The sequence below is a fragment of the Chrysoperla carnea genome, chromosome 3, assembly GCF_905475395.1.
Source record: "Chrysoperla carnea chromosome 3, inChrCarn1.1, whole genome shotgun sequence".
NCBI lineage: Eukaryota > Metazoa > Arthropoda > Insecta > Neuroptera > Chrysopidae > Chrysoperla > Chrysoperla carnea.
Window position 1 is genome coordinate 5406719 of NC_058339.1, and position 13518 is coordinate 5420236.

Sequence of the window (13518 nt, forward strand, 5' to 3'; positions counted from 1 at the left end):
ACTTAAGTTTATAGCTATTTTTTTCGTAGCATTAATATTTTTAAGCGTTACAAACTTGGTACTAAACTTAATATACCTTGCATATTATATGCATGGTATAAAAACCATGGAGGTTATAAAGAAAGAGAACGATCGCTATAGAAAATATTGTCCCCAAAATATGGACAAAATAAGTGAGGCGCTGGGATCGCTGAGTTGTCTCATTAAAAGCGGGCTGTTGTGCGCTAATTTCAAATGATCTATCAATGTTTAATATTCGCTCCGAGCGTGAATTTCGTTTCCATGACAACGATACACTACTTTAATTATAGAATTAATGGATGCATATATAATTGTGTGGATTGCATTGAAAACTTACATTTAAAATTTAATATTCTTGTTTCACAAATTTAAATAAATAATTACGATAATTAACATTTGAAAAATAATATTTGTACAATTTGATTTCTTATTTTCACAATTTTTAATGCATTAAGTTTAATTAATTAGTGTTTTTCAATCATTTTAATTTGACAGTTTCTATATCATTAACATGTAAATAATTGCAAATTAGTCATAACAGCCCACTTTATCTCCAAAATTTTTCACTTAAAGCGCTGGCATCGATTTTATTATCCCTACCATGACTACGCACACAACGAATACGTGTTTATAATATCATTCAAAGAAAAAAAAGCAAATAATGAAATTATTATTATTATTTACTAATGAATAAATTATAAATTATCTATTCTACTTAATAAATTTATCTATACTACTTTATAAATTTGAATGGTACTAACTTCATCTACTTGTACTCATAAACAGCTAACTTCGCAAATACTACTTACCGATGACAGCGCAGCTGGTGACTGAAAAATGAACTATAAATTATACAAATTTAGCGATCGTTCTCCTTCTCTTTTACCTCCATGATAAAAACTTTAAAAAATCTCGAATGCTCTTAAAACGTGTGAACGGTCACCACATCTTTGGCTTTACTAAGTTGGCAATCCTTAGAATCGTAAAAACACAATTCACTCATAAAGTTTGTAAAACTGCGGAAAAAAAGTTGCGAGTGTCACACAATTAACCCTAAATTGTATTTAGTGATTTGTGTCATATGTCAAATTAATCAAAAACAACGTGCTTTGGTGCCTTTTTACATTATTTTTGTGAATTATTAGACTAAAAATGGCAATATGCAGTGAATATATTAAAAATGAGTTTCCTTTAATTGATGATGATCTAAAGCATTATGTTGAAAGTAAGTGTTTTTGTTACTAGAATATACTTTTTTCATTTAAGCTTTCGGCTTATTGTCTACACGTAATCAAACTTATAAATCAACAAACTAAGCAGAAAAAAATTATGCAGTTAGATTTTAGAGATATTATCATTTTTTAAGGTCAAGAAATTTTTATGATCAATTTTTTAGTTGTCTAGAAACAAGAAATAAAGAAACAATCTAGAAATTTTGATATTAGATATTGTAGCAATAAAATAAATTGCTTAACTGCTTGTTTTCTTGGGTATACATGACTTTTGCTTGATTACAAACATTGACAGATATCTGAGAAAACAATAAAGGTCATGAGGTTAATACTCGAATAAGCCAATTGTTTTAACACCATACACATACTGAAATATTTCTAGTTTACGAAAACAGATTCATATAAAATATTAAAAATTTTTGTTTTTGAATTTTTTTTTTTCTCTATTAGGCATTTTGGAAAATGGTGCTGAAGATTTTGAATCCAGTGACGAAGTCTTCGAAGCAGTCGGAGAAGTACTTCAAGAAGTATCAAACAATAAGACTGAAGATGACATCAAGTAATTATACATTGTAGTCTTATTTAATCACAAGTCAACGGAAAATTAGCATTTTAGCGACCCTTCGTAAAAATGCTCCTAAACGTCACGAAAAAACCAAATTAAAGCATTTTTTTTTACGTAGATTACGATTCCGTTGTCGGAGCTGGTGAAAAATTAACAGTTTTTCTTTAGTTAACGAAAATATCGTTAGTCACAGGGTGAACTTACGGGCTATAAACATGCAGACCTGTGCTAGCTCGACCCCATTAGAAGCATGGCCAACCTGTAGATCAAATAATTCAAGGTGTTTTAATAATGGACATCACAACATCAAATTGTTAATTGTTCACCAGCTCCGACAACGGGCTCGTAATCTACGGTTCATAGATGACGGTTTTTAAAATAATAATTATTATAATAGTTTTTTATTACAAATTATGAAAAATAGCTATTCCAAAGTTTTAAATTTTTACTTCCATCGACAGTCCCCATGACTGACTCATCTTTTTTTTATTTTTGAGTTTAAGAAGCACTTTGACTTCAAATTTACACATCGAGTCACGAAACACTTTATATTAACTTCGATATGTTTGAAGTTGCAAAATAAAAATAAAAACAGAAAAATGTAAAAATGTGCCTTTGATTTATTTGCTTAATTTTAGACTCATTTGTGAAAAACTGCTTGATATGCTGAAACCGAATCGTTCAGGAACAATTAGTAATGGTGAAGCGAAAGTACTGAATGCACCTGTTCATTTGGGATCCATAGTCGCTAATTTGGATTCAAACATTGAAGATATTAAAAGTATTTGGGTGGCATCTAGAGATGAAAGTTTGGTAAGTTAATAAAATTATATATACAGGGTTTCCGAAAAATAAAGGGTTACAGCAAAAAGGGAGAATAGGGAATGGAATTTTAAGATCACAATTTCTCTAGCGTTTTTCGATCTGATAAGCTAGAGATTCATTCAGGGGATTGTTTAAATTTTGTAAATTTCACTTGTTTCACGATTCAATATAATTCAAGGCTTAGCTTAACACAAAGTGTTCAAGCTTCGTTTGTGTGCTTCGATATTTTAAAGCTAATTAAACTTAATTTATTACAAAAAATTTATTTATTTCAGAAAGTAGATTCTAAAAAACTTGAAAAGGCTGAAGCAAAATTACAACAGAAACAAGAGAAAAGATCGAATGAAGTTTCTAAGCCTGCATCAAACACTCCAAAATTAGAAATAGCCAGTGCGTCACAAGTGACTAGTAAAAAAGATAGTAAATTGGAGGCCAAAGGTACGAATCGAACTCAGGATATACGAATAGAAAACTTTGATGTGGCGTATGGAGATAGGTAATCTTTTTTTTTTTTTTTGTTTTTGTTAAAATTATTATATAATATTAATTAGATCAGTCATTAGAGCAAAAATTGATGAGTTCTATGAAGTGATTTCGCTACTGAGAAAATATGCACTAGGTACGTACTTAGTGGGAAGATTAAACGTGGTGGCGAAAAATGAACATTAAGATTTCAGTTTTGGGATTATTAACCCCTCTCGCGTCAACTAGTCCGCTGATTCGATACCCAGCGTCTTTTTTCTCCTCATTTATTGGAATATTAATCCTTTGAAATTCATTTTTAGAGTTTTATTACAAGGAGCAGATTTATTACTTGCATTTGGACGTCGTTATGGTTTAGTAGGACGTAATGGACTTGGTAAAACTACTTTACTTCGAATGATTTCTGGTGGACACTTGCGAATACCATCTCATATATCGATATTACATGTGGAGCAGGAAGTTATTGGTGATGATACAGCCGCATTAGACAGTGTGTTACAATGTGATGAGGTCCGAGAGCGTCTACTAGCTAGGGAAAAGGAAATTAGTTTCTTATTAAATGCTGGGTAAGTTTTTTTTAATTTTATTTAAAAAAATAAAAGTCCTTCAGATTACAGAGAATTTTTTTATAATAAATTTCAAGAGTTATTTTTTTATTTAAATAGTTTCAGTACCACGTCCCACCCCAGGACAGCCACTCTAACCTAACCTAACCTAAGACAAATTTGCAGATCGCTTGATGTCTCACTTAACCAGGTTTCACTGTATTTCCAATTCAGTTTTGTTTTGTTTTGTTTGTTTTAAGTTCTACGGATCCAGAATTATCAAATGAATTATCAGAAGTATATGCACAATTACAAAATATTGAAGCTGATAAAGCACCAGCAAAAGCATCAATAATTTTAAATGGTTTGGGATTTTCATCAGAAATGCAAGCACGTCCTACTAAAACATTTTCTGGCGGTTGGAGAATGAGATTGGCATTAGCACGTGCATTATTTTCCAGACCAGATTTACTATTACTTGATGAACCGACCAACATGTTGGATATAAAGGCAATTATATGGCTGGAAAATTATCTACAAAATTGGCCAACTACATTGTTAGTGGTATCCCACGATCGTAATTTCTTGGATACAGTTCCTACAGACATTTTACATTTACATACTCAAAGAATAGAAACATACAGGTATGTACAGTAACCAGTCAACGGATCCATGATACGGTCAATTTAACCGCCTCCTTTTTTCTTTAATCCCTTTTTTTTAAGTATAGTTTTTGTTTTAATTTTGAGAAACATATTTTAGAGGAAATTATGAACAATTTGAAAAGACAAAAACTGAAAAACATAAAAATCAACAACGTGAATACGAAGCACAACAACAACATAGAGCCCATGTACAAGAATTTATAGATCGTTTTCGATATAATGCTAACAGGGCAGCATCAGTTCAATCTAAAATTAAAATGTTAGAAAAATTGTAAGTATTGTTTTTTATAAAATATGTTATATTCTTAATCTATAAATAACAATTATATTTGATTTCAGACCCGAATTAAAACCTATCGAAAAAGAAGTTGATGTAGTGTTAAGATTTCCTGAAACTGAACCGTTATCACCACCAATTTTACAATTAGACGAAGTTCTGTTCAGATATAATCAAGGCAAAATTATATTTAGTAATGTGAATCTTAGCGCAACATTGGAATCTAGAATTTGTATTGTAAGTATTAGATTCGCCAAATCCATGCTCTAAATGTTTCACCAGCTAGTAGTAGATCTTGGATTATATAATTATATTTTATTTTTAATTAAAGGTGGGTGATAATGGAGCCGGTAAAACAACACTTCTTAAAATAATAATGGGTATATTAACACCAACCAGTGGTACTCGACATGTTCATAGGAATTTAAAATTTGGTTATTTTAGTCAACATCACGTTGATCAATTAGATATGAATGTGAATTCTGTTGAATTATTACAAGGTAGTTATCCAGGTAAAAGTATTGAAGAATATCGACGACAATTGGGTAGTTTTGGTGTGTCTGGTGATATGGCATTACAAACAGTTGGTAGTTTATCTGGTGGACAAAAATCACGTGTTGCATTCGCACGGATGTGTATGGGAAAACCAAACTTTTTAGTATTGGATGAACCGACCAATCATTTAGATATTGAAACCATTGAAGCTTTAGGAAAAGGAATCAATAAATATACGGTAAGTCATATGTGTGACAACTTTATCAGAGTGTCGTGACACCCGGGTACCTTCTACTTTATCAAGAGTAACGTGGATATAATATTGAATTTGATTTTAGGGCGGTGTGATATTAGTTTCGCACGACGAACGATTAATAAGGCTTGTGTGTAAAGAATTATGGGTATGTGGTGGTGGATTGGTACACAGTATTGAAGGTGGTTTTGATGAATATCGTAGAATTGTTGAACGTGAACTTGAAGCAGCAGCATCAAAATGAACCAACTTTTTTTAGCTAAATTTAACATCATTGTTATATACAATTATTACATATATTTATTTAACAATAAAATATTATTATTTTCAGTAATTATTATTTATTTATTTCTACAGAGTGTCCAAACCAAAATTCACAAACATGTTGACCTTTTAAATTGGAAAAAATCTTAAATCACTCCGAGTACCGGTGACTTTTTTTTGTAGAGTAAAATATTGAAATTATTTTGCATCCAACTTCAGCAGTTCCAACTTTATTTGTGGTACTTTTATTTTAAAAAACTTCGAAATTTGGAAGCCGTAACTTTTGCTTGTCAAATACAAATTTTATTTTTGCCTTGTTTAAAGAAAGAGGCCATATGATTTACTTATGGTCATGGTGGCGGTAGGTAATGCCCCAGGTCACTCTGTAAGTGTACGCAACATTTTCACCAAAAATGCGTTTAAAAATATTTTTATCAAAGAAAGTTGGGCGTCTCAAAAAAAAGCAATTTTAAACGGTTTTTTTTTTTCAATATATAATTTATTTAATAATTTTTTGAATCTTTTGACAGTAATTTACATTCTTTTACTGTGTATAGGCAATTTAATTACATATATGATAAACAAATTACATAATTAACAAAATTATTTCTTAAAAACAAAATCGGTACGGTACATTCTTCGTCCGTGGTCTAGTTCTTGTCGTTAGTCTAGCACCATAACTTAACAGGGGTAAATCATGGAAGATCTCGCATGGACAGGAAAAAACAGGCTAGAGAAATAATACATATTATTATAAAATTTATTTAATTTGGCAACAATGCCAAAATGTAAAAAAATATTTAAAAAGTACACAAAAGTATGGAAATACGATAGGGGAATTTTTGGGGGTTTTTCACCTCACTCTTGGGGGGGGGGGCTAATAGTTTAAGAGTTGGCAACACAGACAAGTGTTTCTTCAGAATGAACTCGTTTATGCACAGCCAGACTACTACGTTGAATAAACTTTTGCTCGCACATATCACACGCAAAATGTCTTTCACCAGAATGTGTACGTTCGTGTTGTATTAAATTACTTTTCTGATTGAATCGTTTATCACAAGCTTCACACGCAAACGGTTTTTCACCAGTATGAACTCGTTTATGTGCAATTAAATGATCGGATCGTGTGAATGTTTTGTTACAGACTTCACATAAAAACGGTTTCTCACCAGTATGAAATCGTTTATGTGCAGCTAAACTATCTTGACGGATAAAAGTTTTATCACAAACATCACATGAAAATGGTTTTTCTCCACTATGTATCCGTTTATGTTGAACTAGATTACTTTTCTGGTTAAAATTTTTATTACAAACATCACATGTAAACGGTTTTTCGCCAGTATGAACACGTTTATGTTTAATTAAATCACCTTGATTATAAACTGTTTTACCACAAATATCGCATGCAAAAGGTTTATCTCCGGTGTGAACTCTTTGATGTCCAACTAAATGATCGTAACGGACAAATTTTTTACCACAAGCTATACATGGAAATGGTCTGTCACCAGGAATTCTTTTGCGGTGAACTAATTTTCTTTCAGATAACGGTTGATCTTCTGTGTGAATTCGTTTATTATGTTTAATTAAACTTCTTTTATCATTAAATTTTTTATCACAAATATCACATATAAATTTGTTTTCTGTATGAAATGCTTTATGTTTCACTAAATCATTTTCTTTAGAAAATTTTTCTTGGCATATATCACAATAAAAAGCTTTTTCCTTCTTATGAATTCGTGTATGTAGAGTTATACTCTTTTTAGAGGTAAATTTCTTATCACAATCGTTACATGAAAACTGTTTTTCTTGTGTATTGAGTTTATTTTTATGTTGAATTAAATAAGATGTCTGATTAAATTTTTTATCACACATATCACAAGAAAAAGATTTATCGGTAGAATGAGTTTCCTTGTGTTTTTGTAAATCGTTTTGGGAGGTATAAATTTTTTGGCAAATAACACAAGTGAATAGTTTTTCTTCAACTTGAGTTCGTTCTACAAGAACACTTTTCTCTAATAACACATCATGAAATGAATAATCTGACATTCTTTTTATTCGCAAATGTTTGTAAATAATGCAAAAACGAGAATTATATTTTTCATTAGTGGATAAAATTTTTTCTTGAAAAATCTAAAGCCTTGACAGTTAACAAGATACGACATAAAAATTAGGCTTCGTTCGATTTTGCCATTATTAAGCAACAATCTTGTCACAACGTAGCTCTTAAATAGATGAACTTATTTAAATTTTTTTGTTTAAAAGATTTAGAATTTTATGGAGAGTGTTCTAAGTTATGTTTCAAGAAAATCGGTTCAGTTTGGACGTTTTTATTCATGTTATTAAGGAATAAATAGGCTTTTTCGTCCAGTTCCTTTGGCTTTTGTTTCGGGCTGTCGTCATAAAAACTATTCAATCTAAGAAAATCTAATATATTTTAACTTTATCAAACAGTACTTTTTGACTAGGGCAGAAGATATGTGATATGTCTTTACTTGATAGAAATCTGTCCGAAACAAAAAAGAATCATTTTGCAAGTGAAAAGATTGGTGAAAAGCCTTATTATTTGAATAACCAGAATCTAGATGGCAAAATAACAATATCTTTTTAAGACGGAGAACAGAGCGGAAGTTTATCGACATTCACCCATACTTTAAATTTGTCTTAATAGATGGTACTGCATGTTACATTTTACCAAAGAGGCTCGTTACTCTGCAAGATACACAAACTAATTATTATAAATGTTTTTGATCTGTTTTAAAATCTGAAATTTAAATATATTTTTTTTTAATTTATAAAAAATAGATATTTTAATAATTTTAAAAGTGAAAAGACTCTTTGCGAAATTTGTAATTATCGCAGAAGAATATTAATTTTACAAATCAAAACAAATACATAAATTTTCAAATATAAATCTATATAATGATATCAATAAATCCGCGCTTAATAATTTGTTTTATGAAAACGTACAATATGATTTTTCATGAAAATTAAAAACTTTCTTTTTTGTTATAAATAAATAAAAATCATTATATATTTTAAATTTTGTTTTATTTTCTATCTCATTTTTTCTTTCAGAACAAAATTATCAATTAGTTAATTATTTAGTAAATGTAAATATTAATTAATTATATGGTTATAAATAAGGTGGGTGGCAGAGTGGATACAGCACTTGCCTATGAAACCAAAGTACGCGGGTTCGTATCCTGGTGTGGATAATATTTTTACTTTTAAATTAAATTTTCCCTGATGTTTGAATTTTCCACTCTTTTCATAGTTAAAATTATCTATATAACCCGCCCTCTTGCCATAAATAATGTCAATTATACATGTGTCATAAATCACTATTCTGCCAGGGGGTGGGAATTTAAATAATCATAAACATATCTCACTCTTTAAAATCCCACCCCCTTACAGAAGAATGATTTATGACATAAAAAGGAAAGTGGGACTAACATAATTAATTTTTTTTGGTGAAAAAACATGTTCTCCTATTATAAAATCTTATAAAATTTCGTTTAACAAGAATAAATTTTATCATGTATTGCTAAAAAGCAAGCAAAATAAGTATTTATTTAATATTTTGTAATAGGCGAATAAGTTGAAAAAAAAAAGTGGTATAAAGTTTTAACATGTTCTCCTGTTACATAATTTCAAATTTTAGTCTTAACGAGCGATTTTTTATTTTTATAAATACAAAATTTTAATATTTTGTAATAGGAGAATATGATTTTAAAGAGTCATAAATCACTCTTCTGTAAGGGGGTGGGATTTTAAAAAGTGACATATATTTATGATTATTTAAATTCCCACCCCCTGACAGAATAGTGATTTATGACATAAGCATAATTGACATTATTTATGGCAAGAGGGCGGGTTATATAGATAATTTTAACTATAAAAAGAGTGGAAAATTTAAACATCAGGAAAAATTCAATTAATTTAAAAGTTTTCATGAAAAATCATATTGTATTGTATATTGTCTAATCCATACTACACTTATACTTACTAATACAAATACATAATAAATATATATGTACACATGATTATGACAAGGACACAGGGGAACTCGCTGACAGTCTTCTCTCTCATTCTTGAACTAAACAGGTAAGGCACAAGAGATTAATTATTAATTATTATGATGTTATAAGTTATTTTTGGTTTTCTTTCTTTGATATTATATTTTTAAAACACTCGTACCTATAGTTTTATCCTTTTATTCAATACTAATGAGATCGATTTTCGGAATGAAAACAATAACTTTCTATTAAAAATTTAATATCAATGATGATCCAATGAATATAATAATAACTTATTACATAATTTTAATTAGAATTTTTAATTAATAAAAGAATTAATTCATATTATGCATGTAAAAAATTTAGTTACAGTGTAAATAAAATAAATAACCGAATAACTTTCCTAAACATCTTTATTATTAGGATATTTACTAATAATTAAAAAAATAAAACTTTGTTGCGTTACCTGTAGATACCTTCCTATTTTATACCTGTCAGTATTACAACCCGCTGTGATTGAAACTTTTTATATTTGAAGTTTTTAAGATGAGGATACTGTTTCACACATTTTTATTACCTACATCTTTAAATCTATTTTTTAGAGTATTTTATGTACGGTCGTCGAAAATCAACAGTTTTACACATAAAACTATTTTTATTATTATAAGTATAAGATAAAACCAGAGTCACTAGAGTAATTAGACAATACTCTACGCTTGACAAAACATAGAAGTTGACTTATTAAAAGGTTGAATTTCAATATTTTTACTGGCCTTAAAACATTAGTAGAAATTTCTTTATTTACTGTATTTTTAACCCCCGAAACTAAAAAAAAGGGGTGCTATAAGTTTGACCGCTATGTGTGTGTGTATCTGTCTGTCTGTGGCATCGTGACATATAATTTTAACATATAAATAATTACTATGCAAATGAATGGTCAAATAAACCTGGCTCCATTCATTTCGAAAAGTGAAATGGTAAAATAATTAAATAATTCAAAAGAAAAAAGTCAACTCAAATATTTCAATTTCAATTAAAATATTTCCAAAAATTTGTCCCAAAAAATGATAGCTCTCTAAGTATCCTTTTCATCTCATCTGATATCCTTGACCATCACTTTGATTTATGATGGAGTTTTATAAGTTAGTGTTTATCTGTGCGACTGTGTGTTTCTCAGTCTCATCGCATCCCCAAAACGGTCGAACTGCCGTGATTGAAAAAATTTTATAGCTATGTTTCCAAAAATCGGTTTACAAGGAATAAATCGACTTTATCGGGGGTTTTTTAAATTTTGTAAATTTCACTTGTAAGAAGATGATGTTTTAAACTTTGATCTTTGAATTAAATGAAACTTTGAGTCAAAATAATTTTACAAAAATAATTTTTGTAAAAAATTATACAAATAAATACTAATAAGAAAACAAACTAATAAAAAATATTTAATAAAAAAAATAAAAATTGTATTATAAATAAAACATTTTATTTTATTATTATTATTATTTTTTTTTTGAGTAATAATTAAAAATTAGTGAACACAGGTCTATTAATTATAATTTATAAAAAATAAAAAAAATAAATAAAAATACATGTGTAAATAGGTGATTTCAATGATACATATTATATTATGTATAGTAGGTAAATGAATTCCTTTTTTCCACTTCGTATTATTAAAAAAAAAAAATATGTTGGGAACATCAAGCAACCTCTATATTACGGAAGCCTGAATGGCTCATTGTCAATATATGAGAAAGTGGCGCTACACTAGCTTATTTTTTAAATGTGTACTACACACAAGTATAAAACCAACTTTTAAAAAGTCACTAGTTCTTTCATCAAGTGCACTTGTGACTTGTGGCATTATGGAAACGAACCTTTTTGAAGATGTCAGTGGGCTAAACTATCCTTTAATTAGACACTGCCGAAACTCTCTGGAATTATATATCCAGATTTTATAATAATCTGATAATGTTAATATATTTGTCTTATGTAGTTAGTTATGTAGTTTATCTTTAAAAGTAATATTATTATCCCTCTACTGCAATGGGTATTTTACTTATCATAACAATTTCAGATGAAAATATTTTCTTGTTTTCACACTTTTAAGAGCGCGATTCTGTAATTGTCGGGGTTTAGAGTCCTTTGCTTCGCGCGATCGGGTAATTAATTCAAATGAACCATTAGTGCGGCGAAGCAGCTGGAAAATAGTTAGCGATGTAAGTAGTTGCTACTTTACACCAAGTTTCGTCGACCTGCTTTCAGAATATGCATAATTTTTTTGTCTAACTTTGGAGGCGTATGTTTCTTCTATGATCAGGATCTTCTTTTTTATTGCACAAGTTTTTATTGGGCAATCAGAGTCCACTGGCGATCCATGTGACCCATCCATAGCTGCCAATCACTTTTTAAAGTGGCAGATAGATGCATCGCCACCACGCAATGAAATTATATCGGACAATCCTCTCCGAAATCTTAAATTTTGAGAGTTTATATGTCTCTCTTCCTTGAGGTTTCGAGATCGAGTCTTAATGGAAAACAAAAGATAGGATTTTATCTCTAACTGGTATAAAAAGTACGATGTAAGGATACAGTACGGATTTTTCTCGTGCATTTTTCGAACCCTGCGAAATATTAATCGTTGTTTGTATATGGAAGTAGAAGTTTATCTAGGTACAAAGAGATTTTTTGATATTTATAGTTAGTTACTTCTAAAAAGATTACCTATATATGAACGAACATCTATCCATCTACCGTAGTGGGTCTACCTATCTTTATAAGTAATATTTTTTATGTTTTGAAGGCTTTATATAATTTAATGTGAGAGAGCGCAGAATATAGTGGCAGAGATATTTGTAAAATAAAAATTTAAACACAACCAGAAGTATCGTGGAATACCCGATAGGGTATACCTTTCACTGTGTTATACCTTTCGATGTAAATTATATTTATACTATTGAATAACTAGCACAATGAGGGAATGGTAATAAAACTGCATTTAATAATTTGTATACCTGGGTATATGAAATATATATCAAGGTATATTTTCTTTAGTCCCAAGTTTGGTCCCAAGTTGAGAGTAGGAAGAAACGGTGTCCTATCTTTTCGGCCACTGAAAACCTTTCATTGTAGACCTCTTCGACCTAAAGTTCGTTGACGTCAAAGCACTTCTGCCCTTCTTAAGCGCTGCAAATGGATCCTAGAGTAATGGTCGGGGATGAGTCAACTCTTTTTAGGTATCGCAACAGATATTTGGTCAAAGTGTGTCCCTCTCCAGGACAGCCACTCTAACCTAATCTAACCAAAAATTGGGCTGAAAGTTAACATCGAAAAAGTTTCATGGTTGTCATGTCTTTGATTGGTTTTCATGGTTGAAAGTCATTTCTTTCTAAGAAGATGCTGTATTTATAAAAACTTTGATCGTCACATGGACCCGTTACCAGAATAGTTCTGCAAAATGACTACGCCACTATAACCTGGCTTCGTAACGTGAATGCATCATCACATCAAACAGCAAGAGCAGAGTATAACACACTAGCTAGAAGAGCTCTAAGAATACAGCAAAGCAAGAGAAGAGCATCTCACCTCATATAATAATACCTGTAGGTATCTTTTTTATGAAAAAGATTTTATACATGAAGAATTACAAATGTGGCAACAGTGTACCAGGTATACGATTGGCCATCGTTACTTCAACTCCTCCCAGACATTCTCACAAGAAAGTGTTTTCAGGTGTATTGTGCCTTAGTTAACAGTTGACCACCGGGTCGCGAGTTGGCAGCCGTGTTCGTCGCGAGTATTTAAATACATTTTTTGTTGATATTTTTAAGACTTTTGTTGATATTTTTTTTTAGAAGCCAACTTTTCAATCAAAACATTTTAT

General features: G+C 30.0%; 3 protein-coding genes across 3 annotated transcripts in view; 2 read left to right on the forward strand and 1 right to left on the reverse strand.

Annotated features, from left to right (window-relative positions):
- LOC123296799 (probable E3 ubiquitin-protein ligase NGR_a03640) overlaps nucleotides 1-13518 on the forward strand; it is a 659126-nt gene that overhangs the window by 34563 nt on the left and 611045 nt on the right. The window lies entirely within an intron of this gene.
- LOC123296801 (ATP-binding cassette sub-family F member 3) lies at nucleotides 1095-5640 on the forward strand. Its single transcript, XM_044878455.1, has 10 exons — nucleotides 1095-1246; nucleotides 1704-1812; nucleotides 2457-2631; nucleotides 2919-3139; nucleotides 3429-3692; nucleotides 3932-4315; nucleotides 4434-4607; nucleotides 4676-4850; nucleotides 4945-5346; nucleotides 5447-5640. The coding sequence occupies exons 1-10, from the start codon at nucleotides 1174-1176 to the stop codon at nucleotides 5603-5605; spliced, it is 2136 nt and encodes a 711-aa protein (XP_044734390.1). The 5' UTR covers nucleotides 1095-1173; the 3' UTR covers nucleotides 5606-5640.
- On the reverse strand, nucleotides 6385-8272 carry LOC123295008 (gastrula zinc finger protein XlCGF71.1-like). Its single transcript, XM_044876203.1, has 2 exons — nucleotides 8269-8272; nucleotides 6385-7235 (listed from the first exon to the last, which is right to left on the reverse strand). Exons 1-2 carry the CDS (start codon nucleotides 8270-8272, stop codon nucleotides 6511-6513), a joined length of 729 nt encoding a protein of 242 aa, XP_044732138.1. The 3' UTR covers nucleotides 6385-6510.

What these genes read in the sequence shown, in the direction of transcription:
- LOC123296801 (XM_044878455.1), top strand. Translation starts at nt 1,174, where the DNA reads ATGGCAATATGCAGTGAATATATTAAAAATGAGTTTCCTTTAATTGAT. An exon ending in AGTTTCTTATTAAATGCTGG is followed by an intron (nt 3,693 to 3,931) that starts GTAAGTTTTTTT and finishes GTTTGTTTTAAG; the next exon opens with TTCTACGGATCCAGAATTAT. An exon ending in ATTAAAATGTTAGAAAAATT is followed by an intron (nt 4,608 to 4,675) that starts GTAAGTATTGTT and finishes ATTTGATTTCAG; the next exon opens with ACCCGAATTAAAACCTATCG.